At 42.3% G+C, this 19,022-nt stretch overlaps 1 protein-coding gene across 5 annotated transcripts in view; it reads right to left on the reverse strand.

Moving 5' to 3' along the window:
- Positions 1 to 11,713, reverse strand: part of ENTPD7 (ectonucleoside triphosphate diphosphohydrolase 7) — a 39,103-nt gene extending 27,390 nt beyond the window's left edge. Inside the window, exons 1-4 of one of the 5 annotated variants that reach the window (XM_060100959.1) lie at positions 11,504 to 11,712; positions 11,106 to 11,208; positions 10,894 to 11,025; positions 9,797 to 9,979 (exon numbers count right to left, since the gene is read on the reverse strand). In XM_060100959.1, the coding sequence (XP_059956942.1) occupies positions 9,797 to 9,858 (62 nt within the window). In that variant the 5' untranslated portion in view covers positions 9,859 to 9,979; positions 10,894 to 11,025; positions 11,106 to 11,208; positions 11,504 to 11,712. Of the gene's footprint in view, positions 1 to 9,796; positions 9,980 to 10,893; positions 11,026 to 11,105; positions 11,219 to 11,497 lie in introns of all 5 variants that reach the window. The other 4 variants (XM_060100934.1, XM_060100941.1, XM_060100949.1 and 1 more) reach the window with 4 other exon arrangements.
- Between the last annotated feature and the right edge of the window lie 7,309 nt (positions 11,714 to 19,022).

Below are 19,022 nucleotides of genomic sequence, written 5' to 3' on the forward strand. Positions count from 1 at the left end.
CAAATAATATCACCATAGCCAAAACGTAGAAGCAACTCAGATGTCCATGACAGATGAATGGATAAACAAAATGTGGTATATACATACAATGGAATATGATTCAGCCTTAAAAAAAAGGAAATCCTGCCATATGCTACAACATGGGTGAACCTTGAGAACATTATGATAAGTGAAATAAGCCAGTCACAAAAGACAAACCCTAGATAATTCCACTTATAATAAGTATGTAAAGTAAGCAAATTCATAGAAATAGAAAATGGAATAGTGGTTACCAGGGGCTGGGGATAGGGAAAAATGAGGGGTTGTTGTCTAATGGGTATAGAGTTGCAGATTTGCAAGATGAAAAAGTTCTGGAGATTGGCTGCAGCCATGTGAATATGTTTAACAGTACTGAACTATACATTTAAAAATGGTTAAGATGGGTAAATTGTGTTATGCGTTTTTAAACACAATTTTTTAAAAGGGCAAACAACATCTTAGTATTATCATCAAAATAGTTTTGGCCTCACAGACTCCCTGAAAGGGTCTCAGAGACTCCCAAGTGTCAGTAAGCACTTTGAGAACCACTACTCTAACGCGACCTTTTTTCTAACATCCGTTTGCTTCTCTACCTATTCTTCCCCCTTTCCCTTCTTTGATATGGCTTCCCAGTTCTCAAGAAGCCTCCCCTCAACAAGCTGATTCTTTTAATGATCTAAAAAAGGCCTCCTCCTTCTGTTCTAACATGTGGAGTGTCATTATTCTCTTTAAGCAGTTTGCTTACATTTCAGTATGAGCCCTAAGACTTCTTTCATATTTGTTTGCTCCACCTCTCCACTTAGATTCTCAGCTTCTCAAGAGTAATTACCTTATCTGCATACCTCAATACAGGCACAATGTTCCTCACATTTCTCTGATACGTATCAATCAATACTGATTGACTTGGGCCTAGAGCTCACAATATGAAGCTGCTAGTTTGTTAATAATTCATCTATGTATAGCTATATTCAAAATCAGCTGGTCTCCTTAGAAAATTTCAATGGCTTTCCAAAGCATCCTGTCATCCTCTTTGGTTCCTGTCAAGATAAGCAACTTTACAGCTCTCATTTGGGTACAACTCAACTTTGCTTTCTCTTCTCTTAGAAGTCGCCATGTGTGCACTGGCAGAAAAAAGTCAGCTGACACTAGAATACAAGGGAGAAAGATAGGACCAGATGACATTTATATTACATTTCCCACTTGAATCCTTGATCAGTTGCTTCAGGCCGCAGAAAGTTCTGGAATTCTGACCTCTTCTGACCTAATCAGGCTTCTTACACTTTTCAACCACCTGAAGGTCTTCCTCTGTCTAGGCTCCTAACGCGAATGGATCACTGGTCCTTTCTCGGATATTTTCATTTCTGATTTGCAGTCCCAGCCTTAGCCATCATGGTTAATTACTTGCATTGCTGGATCCTTCTGCTTTGCTGATACTGCACTAAGTCAACCCCTAAAGAAGACCTAAAGCCCAAGAGAAAAGTTCCAAAAGCTTTGGATCCCTCACATCCACCGTCCCAGGAGAGATCTGATTCCCCATCACATGTACTTACCCCCGCCTCACACACATATATCCTCTCAATTTGAGAAACATGATTTCCCTCTGGTCACTGCTGAGTCAATGAAAAGAAAGATACCCACATATACATCACCCAAGGCAGAATTGGAAGACATTGCTTTTCGTTGCCATTATCCTCAAGACATTAACAGCATTAGAGCAATAACTAACCAAACCATTACCTAGCTCACAAAATCAACACTAATTATACCACTTCTAGAGTTCAAAAAGAACTCAGTAATATGCCGGAAGTCCATTAAAGTGGTCCACCATCAGCATGGAGCTACCACCTCTTTGATGAATGTAATCATATCCCAACTCTGTTCAAGGCTCAAAACCAAATATAATGACATTATAGCCAAAGTAGCTGTGCATGACTGATGATAGCAATACATACCCAGAAAAGCATCTTGTAAGGTTACTACTTATCTCCTAACAAGATTAATCAGGGCAGTCAGGAACATTTATAATTTAAAGCTCTGCTTATAAACATTATAAACACCATTAAGGACAAGTAAATGAATAAATGAATAAATGTAAATAAATGTCTTAAATTTCACCAGCAAAATCTCTGAATTTTTCCACTGTACATAAGAACCCTTAACTTCATCTGTATATCTGTTTATCATTTTTATTCTAACCATAAGTAATGGCTCTTTTTCACTTGCTTTAAACAGAATTAAAACTCTTAAGCAAGGTCAGTATTGAGCTGATTGTTGACACAGTAGCTCTCATTCACAGTTATTCCCAGGTGGCAAAGGAACATGAAGGCACCACCTTTCAATATCTACATTCTTCAGGACAATAAGTCAACCAGACAAAAATTTCCCCACTAATAAAGACAGTAGTGGGGTTACCAAAAAGTGAACAATATTAAACATTAAGGTGAAAAAGAAATGTACTGAATATACAGAACATTTAAGTAAGAACAGTTCACTGTTTGTCTTGCACAATATGTATGAATACATGCTAAAAGTATCCCTTATACTAAAAATTATTAATAAATTTTAACAATTTACCCAGTATCCAAGACTAGCACTTTCCAGCAGAACTTTCTGATACGATGGAAATATTCCAGTTCTGCACTGTCTGATAGGATAGCTACTAGCCACATGTGGCCAGTGAACACTCGAAATGTGACTAGTACAAATAAGGAACTGAATTTTTATTTTATTTTATTTAAATTAATTTATATTTAAATAGCCTCTATGGGTAGTGGCTACCTTATTGGATACCACAGTGTAGACAGTGTTTGTTGAGTGAATAGATGAATGAATAAATGGGTGTAAAATATGAATTAAGTAAGATGAAGTTGTTGGAGCACATCTTGTATGCCACATGCTAGATAAATAGTTGATTAAATCACATCTAACAAAAATTATTCTTAAAAACAGCTTTGCTGTGCGTGTTGGGGGGGAAGGCAAGAGGTATATGGGAAACCTCTCTGTCCTTCTGCTCAATTTAGCTGTGAACCTAAAACTGCTCTAAAAAATAAAGTTTGTTTTAGAAATATAAAGTTAAAAAAAATTCTGGATTCTATCCTTACTGACACCCATCAATCTGTAAATTTACCTTTTCCTAAATTCTAGTTCTGATGCAAACCTTCTGCTTTCTCCTTCCAGAAGCAATGTGGGTATGTGTTTGTAAAACAACAGCTCTTCAGCTTTGAAACTACTGAGGGAAAACCCCCATGCAGGCTTCTAAAATCCTGGGCCATATCACCTCAGAAGTGATATGCTATATATACACTAATATGTATAAAATAGATAACTAATAAGAACCTGCTGTATAAAAAATAAATAAAATTAAATTAAAAAAAAAAAAAAGAAGTGATATGCTAGGTTCCACCAATGGCTGAAAACATTCAAATTAAAACATTTTTTCAATATAAAATGATATAATTTCATCATGTGAATTAAGAACAATTTAAGTTGGAAAAAATATGACTATATTCAATGTATATAATATAAAAATCACAAGCACTTGTCCTAATTTTTTATAAGCTGTTGAACTTGAGTGTTAGGTGTTTTCAACAATTCCTAATTATTTGTTTAATCATTTTATCATCAGCTAGTGCTTACCAGTGCCTAAGTAGTAACAGCTGCCACAGAAAAGAAATTCTGGAAGGAAAAAATTTAAATGGAGATAATGCTTCCCCTTATCTTCATATTTGCAGGGCACAAAACAGAATTAGAGAACAGAAAAATCAAGATTATTCCAAATAATACTAATAAGACTAATATCTGTGATGTACCAGGCAGTCCTAGGTGTTTTTCTTTTTTAATCCAAATGACAAGACAATGCAGGCATTTTACCTCCACTTTATACTTAAAGAAATGAGATCCCAGAATACAGCACCTGTCTGAGATAACCCAACTAGAGAATGACGGGCTGATTAGCTCTAAAATCAATCCTCTTTCCCCTATACCACAATACTTCATTCCCAGATAAATATAACTAAACTGTATAGCAATGGCTCCCAACTTAGGCTGCATATTAGAATCACCTTGAGAAAAAGTCCAGTTATTTGCATTTTTTAAAGGTCCCCAAGTGATTCGGATACATAAAGTTGAAAACCACTGACTTAAGGTCATCGTTAACACAAATAATTAGACTGTATAATAAAATAGTTTTAACAAAATGTGTAGAACTGTTTAGCACTACAGAAACGGTCTGTAGAAATTCTGAGTTATTGAGTCTACTTTTTTTTTTTTTTGGCTGTGTTGGGTCTTCGCTGCTGAGTGTGGGCTTTCTCTAGTTGCAGGGCCTACTCTTCGTTGAGGTGCACAGGCTTCTCACTGTGGTGGCTTGTCTTGTTGCGGAGCACTGGCTCTAGATGCGTGGGCTTCAGTAGTTGTGGCACGCGGGCTCAGTAGTTGTGGCTTGCAGGCTCTAGAGCTCAGGCTCAGTAGTTGTGGCCCATGGGCTTAGTTGCTCCGCAGCATGTGGGATCTTCCCAGACCTGGGCTCGAACCCACGTCCCCTGCATTGGCAGGTGGATTCTTAACCACTGCGCCACCAGGGAAGCCCCTGAGTCTATTTTTAATAAATTTCCTCTCTCCTGCCTCACTGTCAAGATGTCAGCACATCGTTAATTACTGTCATCAGTGTGCCCGCATCTAATGACCATCACACCCTTCCCACTACCACCATTCTAACTTGCTATTATTTGCTGCGTCCTGAGACAAGAGAGAAGCAAGCTAATTACAACAGTATGCACATGTACACAGTACTATATTTAAAATGGATAGGGACTTCTCTAGTGGCGCAGTGGTTAAGAATCCGCCTGCCAATGCGAGGGACACGGGTTCGAGCCCTGGTCCAGGAGGATCCCACATGCCGCGGAGCAACTAAGCCCGTGCACCACAACTACTGAGCCTGCGCCCTAGAGCCTGTGAGCCACAACTACTGAGCCCGTGTGCCACAGTTACTGAAGCCTGCGCGCCCTAGAGCCCGTGCTCTACAAGAGAAGCCACCACAATGTGAAGCCTGCGCACTGCAACGAAGAGTAGCCCTCGCTCCCTGCAACTAGAGAAAGTCCGCATGCAGCAACAAAGACCCAAAGTAGCCAAAAATAAATAAATAAATAAATAAATAAATAAATAAATAAAATGGATAACCAACAAGGACCTACTATATAGCACAAGAAACTCTGCTCAATATTATGTAACAACCTAAATGGGGCAAGAATTTGAGAAAGAATAGATATATGTATATGTATAACTGAATCGCTTTGCTGTACACCTGAAACTAACACAACATTGTTAACAAACTACACCCCAATATAAAATAAAAAATTTAAAAAACAAACAAACAAAAAAACAGTATGTAAAACAAAAGTAAATAGCCTCTATGTGAGAGCCTTTCTTATCAGTATAGTACATAAGCTCTTAGTACATGAACTCAGTGATATCAAATTTGGTTACTCATAAGCCTCTTATTAATTTCTGATTCTTAACTTTATTCCTCATTCTTGACTATGTACAGTTCCTGATTCTTTATTCCTGATTCTACATAGTTAAACTATTATCTCATCAGGAAACAATTATTCCTTCACATCTGCCTCTCTAACTAGATTAACTCCATGAGTTCAGGGGCCACGTTTTATTCATCTTTGTACCCTAGTGCCTAGCACACAGTCACACACACAGCAAGCTCTCAACAGATGTTTGCTTCCTAAATGACTCATGTAGGCAGCCATGAGTGAAGTTTAAGGACACATGGTAATTTGTGGCCATATGCACATAACGTTTCATTAAAGAACAAGGAGCTCTAGGCTATATGGCTGCTGGCTGCTCAGCCAGAGAATTACAGGGTGTGAGGATTTTGTTAAGATCATTACACAGGCACAGCCTGTGTGTTCCTTAGCTCTGTGGCTAACTTGTTTCAATTAATTCAGCATAAGTATTTATTGAATCTGGCCACCTGAGTTTAGTGGTAGATAAGAACTATCAGATCTCTCTACCTCCCACGTTTCCCTCAGGTGCATTTACTTCTCTTCATTATCATTGCTGCCACCCAAGTCTAGGCCACCATCATTTCTCTACTGGAGGATTCCAATTCATTCTCCACCATGCCATCAAAGTGACCTTTCTGTAAAAAGCATTTCTGATCATATCACTCTTCAAAGCCTTTCAAAGTCTTCCCTCTGCCTTTAAGATAAAGTCTAAACTCCCTAAACTGGCTTAATAGGCCCAGCCTGATCTACCTCTCCAGCTATATAGATCACCACTCACTGCCTAGTAGTCTTTACTCTAGCCATATTATCCTACATAGAATTCCATAATTAGACCATGCTATGTTCCAGTGAGAAACTGTGCTCAGGTATGTCAAGAAAATCTCAATAACCATTTAAAAAACTCAAATTATGGACTCAGTTTTCCAAAGCTACAGGCTTCTTAAGACCAACTGTTGACAACTCTAGTCATCTATCTAAACAAGTGTTCCCTCTTCGAAAAGGAAGAAAGAAAAATACAAAGGAATAGTGTTGCTAGATGAGAAAAGTTTGAAAATATAAACTTCTTGAGAAAAAGTACCAAGTCTCCATGCCCTAGTTCCTATCACCCAGCACATAGTGGCTGCTCAATAAATGTTTGTTGAATGAATGAATGAATGAATGACCAAAGTGAATAGGAAATAAGAAATTCTGGGGACAGAACAACACAGAAATATTAAGGGGAGGAGGTATGTGTCCCAATTCTGACCAAAAATGATTCAAGGAAAGGGTTGTAGAGGTTTCCAGGAAGGGTCTTCACTCTTATAAGAAAGCATGGAAGACCTGTTTCTCTCCTGCAGGACATGAGTGAGGATGCAGGTAGCCCTGGCTGCCATTATGCAACCATTTAGTAAGCTGACAAAATGGGCAACTGCGACAGAGACTCCCATCCTGACAGCCAATGTTGAACTTGTGGTACCTCTATCCCCGGACTTCTTGTTATGTGAGCCAATAAACTTTGTTATTATTTAAGTTGGTATGACTGTTACTTGCAGCCCAAAGCCTCCTAACTGATACTTTCTGGGAAGCAATAAAGAGAAAATCATGCTGAAGATGATGAACACACGTCATCATTTCATCCTGTAGCCTAATCAGAAACTAACCTTTAAAAAATAGCAACTTCTATGCAACTGGTAAGGCATTAAAACAACAAATAATATCAAATAATTCAAATATATTTTCTGTGAAAAAAGGTATTCAGTTCTCACTGAACTAACAGGAGATTAGACTCTACAGAAGAAAATACTAATGAACTGGAAAGCATGGCAATATATTAATAAAATATCCAGAAAAAACAGAGAGAAAAAAGACTGAAAAAAAAAAAGAAATGAATAGAGCATCAGTGGGCTGTGAGAAAACGTCACACGGCTCAGTATGTCACTGGAGACACCAAAGGAGAAGTGGGAGAGGATAGAAAAATATTTGAAGAAATAATGGTTAAAATTTTTCCAAATCTGATTAAAAATTACAATCCATAGATCCAAGAATCAACAAATCACAAACATAAGAATCATGAAGAGGGAATTCCCTGGCGGTCCAGTGGTTAAGACTTCGCCTTCCAATGCAGGGGGTGCGGGTTCGATCCCTGGTCTGGGAGCTAAGATCCCACATGCCTCAGGGCCAAAAAACCAAAACATAAAACATAAACAATATTGTAACAAATTCAATAAAGACTTTAAAAATGGCCCACATCAAAAAAATCTTTAGAGCTTCCCTGGTAGCGCGGTGGTTAAGAATCTGCCTGCCAGTGTAGGGGACATGGGTTTAAGCCCTGGTCCAGGAAGACCCCACATGCCGTGAAGCAACTAAGCCTGTGCGTCACAACTACTGAGCCTGCACTCTGGAGCCCGCAAGCCACAACTCCTGAGCCCACAGGCCACAACTACTGAAGCCCGCGAGCCTAGAGCCCATGCTCCACAACAAGACAAGCCACTGCAATGAGAAGCCTGTGCACCCCAATGAAGAGTAGCCCCTGCTCACCACAACCAGAGGAAAGCCCATGCACAGCAATGAAGACCCAACACAGCCAAAAATAAAATAAAATAAATTTTAAAAAATAAAAATCATTTAAAAAAAAATCTTAAAAAAAAGAAAAAAGAGGGCTTCCCTGGTGGCGCAGTGGTTGAGAGTCCACCTGCCGATGCAGGGGACACGGGTTCGTGCCCCGGTCCGGGAAGATCCCACATGCCGCGGAGCAGCTGGGCCCGTGAGCCACGGCCGCTGAGCCTGCGCGTTCGGAGCCTGTGTTCCACAACGGGAGAGGCCACAACAGTGAGAGGCCTGCATACCGCAAAAAAAAAAAAAAAAAAAAAAAAAAAGAGTCATGAAGAAAACTACACCAAGGCACATCATAATCGAATTGTTTAAAACCAGTGATAAAGAGAAAACCTTAAAAGCAGCCAGAGGAAGACACATTATGTACAGAGAGAACAAAGATAAAAATGACAGCAGACTTCTCCTAAGACAAGCCAGAAGACAGTGAAGCATCATCTGTAAAGTAATGAAAGAAAAAAATGATCAACCTAGAGTTCCATACTCAGTGAACATTTCTTTTAAAGGGAAAACAAAATAAAGACTTTTCCAGTCATATAAAAGTTTAAAGAATTCACCAACCACAGACTCACACTACTAGAAATGTTAAAGCAAGACCTTTAGGCAAAAGGAAAACGATACCAGATGGAAATATGAAATCTACACAAAGGAATGAAGAGGCCTAGAAATGGTAAATATACAAGCCTTTTTTTCTTATTTTTAAAAACCCCTTTAAAAAATAATTGAATGCTTAAAGCAAAAGTAATAACACATGGTGGAGCTTATAACGTGTGTAGAAGTAAAAGGTATGACAACAATAGCACCAAGGCCAAGGGGAAAGAGAGGAATGAAAGCACACTGTTGTCAGGTTCTTACACTGTGCGTGAAGAGGTATAATATTACTTGAAGTAATAAGTTAAAGATGTATACTCTAAACCCTAAAGCAACCACTGAAAAAATAAAAACAGAGTTATAGCTAATAAGCCAAGAAAGGGGCTAAAATGGAATCATAAAAAATGTACTCAATTCAAAAGAAGGGAAAAAAAGAGGAAAGGCAAACAAAGAACAGATGTGACAAGCAGAAAACAAATAGCAAGACAGATTAAAACCTAAACAATTGATAAATGTAAATAGTCTGCACGGCCCAAATAAAAGGCAGACATTGTCAGATTGGGTAGGAAGAAAGACTCAACTAAACTCTGCCTACAAGAAGCTCACTTTAAACATAAAGACACAAATAGGCTAAAACTAAAAGAATGGAAAAACATCTATCATGCAAACACTAACACAAGAAAGCTGAAGTTGCTATTGATATCTTAATACCAGACTAGTAGATTTCAGAGCAAAGAATATAATCAAAGATAAACAGAGTCATTTAATAATGATAAAAGGGTCAATTCATCAAGAGTACATAACAATCCTAAACATTTATGCACCCAGCAAGTCAGCCCACTAAGACAAAAAAACAGAAAGATGTCTTTCATGGTTAAAATGCAGCAACAGCATTCCTGAATCAAAACTGAACATTGCCGAAATGGGGCTTAAGATCTTCTTTATGTAATAAGTGGCATGCAGTTTTACTAATAAAAGTGCGGTATTCCCCAAAAGAGTCAAAGGTGGTAGTGTGTTAAACAGCTTATCAAAATATCTATGACTTCAACACCAAAGCCAATCGAAGCGACATAAAGCTGACTCACCTTTCGTATTGCCTGTCTCGTGGTAATGAAGCACCCCAATGTCGAAAGTCCATGATTAACATAAGTAAAAGGAGACAGGATATGAAGAAGAGTCCTAGGAATGCCACCCGCTGCCGGGGAAATGGGCTCACTGTGGGCACAGTGAAGTACCAGGAGGCTGGGCAGAGGTAGGAAAAACTGATCCTGAAATGAGACAAACATTAGTAAGAAAAGTCTCTACAATCCAGTGCTAAAAAATGGTTTTTAAGCTGAATTAAAGCGCTTCCTGATAAAGGCAAAAAATTTATGCCCCCAGAAGTCTAAATGTTCATTTAGTCTCGAATTTTAGAAAAGGACATATACAGTTCATGGAGCTTCTACTATAAAAATAAAAAAAGGCTTCTCTGCTCTTTTTTCAGAGTCTGCACTTTGGGATGCAGTTCAAAGAACCAACTTCATGTTAATGAAAAGATCACCAGTCTCCCTGTGAAATCTCATAACGCTGAAGAATCGGAGCACTTGTAACATTCCCATCAAGAATGCTGTCAAAAAAACTGGATAGTCAGAAAATTTATTCAATTGATTAAAAAAAATATTTTAATAGGTAACATACGCACACAGTATTAAAAAAATCAAACAGTTTAAAGGATATATAGTGGAAAGTAAGTCTTGTGCCTTAACCCCATCATTTCCCTCTCAGAGGCAACCACTGTTACCCAGGGATACTCTATGTATACACAAGCATAAATACATACCATATAGGTAATATATCTGTGTGTGTGTCTGTGTGTGTACCTCCATTCCTTTGGTTTTACACCATACCTACTGTTCTGCATCTTTCTCCACTTACTCTATTTGACAACTGTCTCATTTGGTACATGTCGCTCCACAGATCCACATTAATCTTTTCTGAAAGCTTCAGAGTGTTATAATGTATGGATAAGCATATTCAACTGTGAAGTTCACTTTCCATAGTAATTCAGAAGGACCTCGGTCTGTTTTCAAAGTTCATTAAAAAAATTTGTTTTGTTTTGTTTTTGGTTTTTTTTAATCTCCTCAAGGAGCGCCTAGCCTCACTCAAGTGGAAATTTGAAAGAACATTACAATCTAGCACTTACCAGAGCTGAGCGGGCACTCACTCTATCACCCCGGGGGCTCTGGGATGTAAGGTATTGTTGAATCTGCCTTCAAAAGAATGCAGCTTTGATCTCTGCATCCATCTGACCAGGCTGCGAAGTCCAGATGCAGCCCTAGAGCAAACCTCACTCGTAACAATCTCCCAGCCACCCCCCACTGAGCTCCCAGCTGAGGATAAAGTCTGCAATCTTACCTAGCCATGGATTCCCTTCAGTGGTCTCAAGGCCTGTCACCTCCTTTTCCTTTTGCCTTGAGAAGGTGGTCTCCTCGTCCCAGTCATCTCCGAAGTCTGCAGCCTGGGAAGAGCTGGTTGGGGTTCCGGCTCATCTCCAGCAGTACCCACGAGACTAGACCCCATACCCCACCACGAGAAGCTCATGGCGTCCACCCACTCTCGGGCTCCCACTCCAGATCCGTATGCTCTTGTTCCTGGGGCTCAGTGGACCCTACCCGGGCTCCCTGGGAGCGGGGTATTCTAGAGGGCCAGCGACATCCTCGAGGAACCCGCGGTTCGCAGGTGGCGGGGATGGGGGTTCCCTCTTCCCCTCGCCGCCCCTCCCGGCCCCGCAGCCCTCCCGAGCTCACACTCACGGGTCGAGCGGCCCGCCGGCTCCCTCAGCTCCGCTCTGCTAGGTCCGGAGGTGCTCCCAGCGGCCTCTACCCGAGCCGGAAGGAGGCCTGGGCCGCCGGCGGCGCCACGTCCCCAAGGAAACGGCAGGGAGCCAATGACTGACAGGGGACCCGCGGAGAGGGGCCCGCCTTCCACCCAGCAGGGGCCGCGAGCGAACCAGCTCCGTCGGCGCACGTCGGTCCGCCAGGGTGGCCAGTCCCCTAGAGCGCTAGGCCTTAATGCCCGCCCCGGGATTTCGAGCGCGTCCAATCCGGAAGAGCGTCGTGCGGGGCTCCGCCTGGAGGGGCCGGCTGTGGCTCACAGGTGAGCAGTACCGAGCGGCGCCCAGGTGCATTGCGGCTGCTACCCTCTCGGTGGCGCGAGTTCTCTGCTGGCTGTTTTCTCTGCGGCCGTTTTCAGGACGGAGCGGCTCGGGTGCGTAGGTCTCGGGGTGTTCGCGACACAAGTGCATCTCTTGCCTAAAGCCAGTCGGAGGTTTTGTGTCCACAAATCCTGCCCTGCAGAATGGCAGTTCTCCCACCACAAACCTTCCCTACAGCCTCCCAAACCAGATGCCCCGGATCCACTGTGTTGTCCCATGAAAAAAAAACACAAGTTGGGGGGTGATGACGACTACACCGCAGCGCTTATATCCATTCATTCAACATTCATTTAATGTGTACTGTGAACCAAACATTAAGAGCGGCTGTGTCCCTGCCCTCCTGGACCTTAACAGTGATACACAAAAGGTAATGTTTCCTGAATGTTGTTTTTGTACCTTGCTTACACCAGCCCCTTCTCTCATGTCCAGGCGGGAGCCGCTTGGACAGGATGAAGTCCAAGTCCTTACAAACTTGGCACACACATGGCCGTCCACGACCTGCCCATGCAGCATCTGCTGCTGCCCCGCACCTCCCTTATCATGCTCCAGCAACGCACCTCTGTGGTTTCTGCCCTCTTGGGCTTTGCTCACTCTGCCTCCTCCACCCCTCCCCTCCACCTGCCTTGAGTATCCTTCCCTGCCTCTTTACCGGGTCAACTCGTCCTCATCCCTTACCACTCGATTTAAGGGTCACTTCCCCTAAAAGCCTTACTTGATCTACACCTCCTTTATAGATGCCTGTTGTTTCACTTACCACATTGACTTACAATTATATTTATGTATCTGTCTATCCCGGTAGACAGAATATCCTTGAGGGCAAGGACTATCTGCTTGCATAGCAATGTTGGGCACTGCCTGGCACATAAAATACAACTAATATATGATAAATATGTGAATGAATGACTGTGGAAATAAATGAAGACCACCCAAATGAGAACAAAGAGGCTATTTATTCTATGCCTGCTATAACAAGGCAGTCAACCACCATCACTTGGCATCTGGCAGAGAATCAAAGGCTGTCTAGGGAGTGGGGAAGTTTAAGGTGGAAAAACAAAAAGGGAAGATTTCATGTATGTATGCACCGAGTATTGGCATGGGGAAGCTGGAGGCAGGCTAACTAGAAGCAAGGCATCTTATGTGATTGTTTTGGGGGAGCATATTTGACCTTCTCCAGTTGGTCCTGAGTTGGAAGGGCAGGGGCAAAAATTAGGGAAGCTGACAGTCATTGACCAGTCATGAGAGTTCTGGGCTGATTGCTGCAGAGGCTGTGGGTCAGAGTTTTAATTGTCATATACGGTCTGGCCATTATCCAGTTTGCGTATTCAGTCTCTCATGACTGCTTCTTTTTTCCTCCATTACCCTCCCAACCTTGTTGGGTTTCCTAGGTTGCTTTTCTCCTTCAATTCTCAATTTTCTTTTTGTCCCTCAGTCCCTACTCTGCTTCAAGTGTTATATTTTATCCAGGCCCCAGAAACCACATCGAGTATAATAGTTGCATAAAGTTAGGATTAATCACAAAAAATTACAAAATACCAGGTGTTTTTATTCTAGAGCCCAGTTCAGTGCCTGGAACAAGGTAGACGTGGGAAAAGCTCAACAAATGTTTTGGTTTTGTTTTTTGTTTTTTTAATTCTTGAAGTTGCCTGCCAACTGTGCAGTTCTAAGTCTATGTATATTTCAAACTCCAGTGTTCCGCTAAATGAGTGTTTTTGAGTGGAAATAAAATTCCTATTTATGTTTTAAATAGTACTTGATTCATATGGTTTATGAACTATATTAACTTAGAACTTGAAGGTGCATTGAAACATCTAATTTATATTTTGTAACTACTGTTATAAAACAGAAAAGAAACCTACATTTTAATCCCAACACTTTCTCATTATACCTTCTTTGTCCATCTGGTTTGCACAATAATTCCTTCAATCAGTCCATATGCCCTCAGGCATGGTAAAGCCTGCAGTGCTTATCTGATTAACAGCCTACAGGGCTAAATTCTGAGGTTTCCAGTTAGGAGGCCAAAAAAAAATGGGTTGAGATCATTTCGCCATCTCATTTGCTGTAATTCAACATGTTGAAACAAATTACAGAAATCCATATTTCAAAACAGGTTTTTAACTGCTTTTTAAAGGCTTGTCTACAATTACATTTGCAATTTTCTCAAGGCGTCCTTGACTCTACCCACCCTGAGCAAAATCAGTCAAACCAGTCCCACACTAGGTGTCAGCTGTCTGCATCGCTTTATGTCTCCTCATCAATTCTCCTTCATTCCACACTCCATCCTGCCCTAACCTCTAATGGAATTTAATGTGGTCTTTGCTCTCCCCTCCAAGTTTACTGATCTCTCTTCATGTGTCCTGTAGGTACCTCATTGTTGAAGACCAAATTCACTGTCTCTCCATTCTCACCTTATCCACCCAAACCTCCTCCATGCATATTCCCAACTTTGACAAAATACCCTGTGATTCACCCAAGCAGGTATCTACAAGTCATTCTTTTTTAAAAAAAAATTTTAATAAATCTTTACTGGAGTATAATTGCTTCACAATGCTGTGGTAGTTTCTGTTGTACAGCAAAGTAAATCAGCCATATGCATACATATATCCCCATATCCCCTCCTTCTTGAGCCTCCCTCCCACCCTCCCTATCCCACCCCTCTAGGTCATTGCAAAGCACCAAGCTGATCTCCCTGTGCTATGCTGTGCTTCCCACTAGCTATTTTACATTTGGGTGTATGTATGTCAATGCTACTCTCACTTCGCCCCAGCTCCCCCCTCCCCCTCACCGTGTCCTCAAGTCCATTCTCTATGTCTACATCTTTATTCCTGCCCTGGCACTAGGTTCATCAGTACCATTTTTTATTTTTTAGATTCCATAAATATGCGTTAGCATACGGTATTTGTTTTGCTTTCTGACTTCACTCTGTATGACAGACTCTAGGTCCATCCACCTCACGACAAATAACTCAATTTCATTTCTTTTTATGGCTGAGTAATATTTCATTGTATATACATGCCACATCTTCTTTATCCATTCATCTGTTGATGGACATTTAGGTTGGTTCCATGTCCTGGCTATTGTAAACAGTGCTGCAATGGACATTGTGGTACATGACTCTTTTTGAATTATGGTTTTCTCAGGGTATATGCCCAGTAGTGGGATTGCTGGGTCATATGGTAGTTCTATTTTTAGTTTTTTAAGGAACCTCCATACTGTTCTCCATAGTGGCTGTATCAATTTACATTCCCACCAACGGTGCAGGAGGGTTCCCTTTTCACCACACCCTTTCCAACATTGTTTCTAGATTTTTTGATAATGGCCATTCTGACCGCTGTGAGGTGATACCTCATTGTAGTTTTTTTTAATTATTATTATTATTATTATTTTTTGCGGTACGCAGGCCTCTCACTGCCGTGGCTTCTCCCATCGCGGAGCACAGGCTCCGGACACGCAGGCCCAGCGGCCAAGGCTCACGGGCCCAGCCGCTCCGCGGCATGTGGGATCCTCCCAGACCGGGGCACGAACCCGTGTCCCCTGCATCGGCAGGCGGACTCTCAACCACTGCGCCACCAGGGAAGCCCGTCATTGTAGTTTTGATTCTAATAGTGATGTTGAGCATCTTTTCATGTGCCTCTTGGCCATCTGTATGTCTTCTTTGCTGAAATGTCTATTTAGGTCTTCTACCCATTTTTTAACTGGATTGTTTGTTTTTTTTGATATTGAGCTCCATGAGCTGTTTGTATATTTTGGAGATTAATCCTTTGTCCGTTGTTTCATTTGCAAATATTTTCTCCCATTCTGAGGGTTGCCTTTTCATCTTGTTTATGGTTTCCTTTGCTGTGCAAAAGCTTTTAAGTTTAATTAGGTCCCATTTGTTTACTTTTGGTTTTATTTGCATTACTCTAGGAGGTGGATCAAAAAAGATCTTGCTGTGGTTTATGTCAAAGAGTGTTTTTCCTATGTTTTCCTCTAAGAGTTTTATAGTGTCTGGTCTTACATTTAGGTCCTTAATCCATTTGGTTTATATTTATTTTTGCGTATGGTGTTAGGGAGTGTTCTAATTTCATTCTTTGACATGTAGCTGTCCAGTTTACATGCAAGTCATTCTTGAATCTATCCCTTCTACTTCCTTTTCCCATTCCAGTTAGTCACTAGGTGTTCTTAATTCAAATGCCTAAAATCCTCTCTAATATCTTCTGATGAAATCTTCTAACTGGTGGCCCTACCTCAAGACCCGTGCCCCTCTTGAGTACCCCTCTATTCTGACATAGTGAAATATAGTCATGCTATTTCCTGTTTTAAAATCCTTCTGTGGTTTCCCATCCCAATGGGATATAGTTCAAATTCCTTGGCATGGTGTGGCAGATTCTGCTGACTGCCTAGCCAAAACACCAACTATCTCCCTTCTACCTTGTTAACAGAATCCCAGTTTTATTCTAGTAACCACACTGCTATGCTTGGCCATGTGCTTCAAGAGTGCTAGCTCCCACCTCAGCCCTAGGGAGTAAACTGTGACTGGTCTATATCAATCATGGTGGCCTATTCCCTTACCAAATACTGAGCCTGGGCATATGATGCAATTCTAGCCAATGATACTAAAGGGAAGTCAGCTGTTGGGAGGAATGGGAGGAGGAGGGAAGATATTTCTGGGAAAGGCTTTCTCCATCTTAAAAGGAGTATGTCAATCAAAAGTTTACATAATGAGGGCTTCCCTGGTGGCGCAGTGGTTGAGAGTCCGCCTGCCGATGCAGGGGACACGGGTTTGTGCCCCGGTCCAGGAGGATCCCACATGCCGCAGAGCGGCTGGGCCCGTGGGCCATGGCCGCTGGGCCTGCGCGTCCGGAGCCTGTGCTCCGCAGCGGGAGAGGCCACAGCAGTGAGAGGCCCGCGTACCGCAAAAAAAAAAAAAAAAGTTTACATAATGAGAGAGAAGAAAAGGCCCCATTTCTACCTCCAGAAGTAATCCTAAGAGTACCTAGAGCTGCTTTAGTCATCTTACAACCACGGGGGTAGGGTTGGGGTGGGGGATAGGGGACAAGCCTGGGAATAACAGAATCGAAATATGGAAAAAACCTGGGTCCTTGATAACATCGTTAAGCTGTGAAGGTAACCAACATGGGAGCAGCCCTACTTACGGACTTATTTTTTTTTTCTTTTTGCGGTATGTGGGCCTCTCACTGTTGTGGCCTCTCCCGTTGCGGAGCACAGGCTCCGGATGCGCAGGCCCAGCGGCCATGGCTCACGGGCCCAGCCGCTCCGCGGCATATGGGATCCTCCCAGACCGGGGCACGAACCCGTATCCCCTGCATCGGCAGGCGGACTCTTAACCACTGCGCCACCAGGGAGGCCCCGGACTTATTATTTGAGATACTAAATTCATTATTGTTCTTATTTTTAAGTCAGTTGAATCAGGGGATTCTGTTAGCTTTGGTCTCCTAACTGATATATGTGGCTTACAATGCCTGATATGATCTAGCCCCCAACATCAACCAAGCTCCTCAACAGGTATTCTCACGCACAACCCTGACATATTTACAGGTCTCAGAATTATGCCTTTTCTTACCTCTGAGCCCTTGTACTTGTTATTACTTCTGCATAAATGACTTTCTTTCACTTCTCTACCAAATGAACTCCTACTTATCCTTCAAAACTCAGCTCAAATGTCACCTTCTCTCTATGAGCTCCCTCAGTCAGCTTAGGTGCTTCCTCTCTGCTCTTGTAGCACTTGGCTCATGCATACTTCTATTAGGGCAAGAATACTTGTTTTAAAATCTGGCAGCTGTTTGAGTGGACCTGGTACCAGCTGGCCAGGTAGGAAGACAGAATATCTAGGTTTTGGACCATAATGGATATATTTGGTCAGGGAGAGTGGGATCCCCTGGGCTTAGTCTAGATGGGAGAGGTTTAGACCAAGAAGACTTCAATTACTCTCCAAATAAAATACAGGAATTTTGAGCATTCCCTCTAGAAACTAGGTTCAGGGAGCTCTGGTAAAGGAAAAAAACAAATGAGATAAAAGAAAGATGAGGGACCTCTGCAAGATGGTGGCAGTTGGGACTGGAGAGAAGAGCACATGAGAGAGTCCCTGTATTCTTTGTCTATAGTTGCATAACAAATTATTATCTCTCCCAGTTTTCGTGGGTCAGGAATTTAGGAGCAGCTTGGCTCAGGGTCTCTCATGAGGTTGCAATCAAGATGTCAGCTGGGGGACTTCCCTGGTGGCACAGTCGTTGAGAATCCGCCTACCAATGCAGGGGACATGGGTTTGATCCCTGGTCCAGGAAGATCCCACATGCCTCAGGGCAGCTAAGCCTGTGTGCCACACGACTGAGCCTGCGCTCTATAGCTCGTGCTCCGCAACAAGAGAAGCCACTGCAATGAGAAGCCCACGCGCCACAACGAAGCGTAGCCCCTGCTTGCCGCAACTAGAGAAAGCCCATGTGCAGAACGAAGACCCAACGCAGCCAAAAAAATAATAATAATAAATTTTTTTAAATAAAAATAAATATTAAAAAAAGTATGTCAGCTGGGGGGACTTTCCTGATGGCACAGTGGATAAGACTCCATGCTCCCAATGCAGGAGGCCTGGGTTGGTTCCCTGGTCAGGGAACTAGATCCCACATGCATGCTGCAACTGAGAGTTCACATGCCTCAACTAAGACCTGGTACAACCAAATAAATAAATATTAAAAAAAAAAAGAAAGATGTCAGCTGGGGTTCTAGTCATCTAACATCTTAACTGGCACTAAAGTATGCGCTGCTAAGTGATGGCTGGCAAGTTGATGCTGTCTATTGGTGGGAGGCGTCTGTGCCTTCTCACGTGGGACTTTTCCAGGGATCCTTGTGTGTCTTCATGACGTGGAAGCTGGCTTCTCCCAGAGTGATCTGAGAGAGAGGGAGAGTGTGAGTGCCAGGTAGAAGCTTTATTCTTTTTTTTTTTTTTTTTTTTGCGGTACGAGGGCCTCTCACTGTTATGGCCTTTCCCGTTGTGGAGCACAGGCTCTGGACGCGCAGGCTCAGCGGCCATGGCTCACGGGCCCAGCCGCTCCGCGGCATGTGGGATCTTCCTGGACCGGGGCACGAACCTGTGTCCCCTGCATTGGCAGGCGGACTCTCAACCA

This window comes from Mesoplodon densirostris, chromosome 1, assembly GCF_025265405.1.
Source record: "Mesoplodon densirostris isolate mMesDen1 chromosome 1, mMesDen1 primary haplotype, whole genome shotgun sequence".
NCBI classification, from domain to species: domain Eukaryota; kingdom Metazoa; phylum Chordata; class Mammalia; order Artiodactyla; family Ziphiidae; genus Mesoplodon; species Mesoplodon densirostris.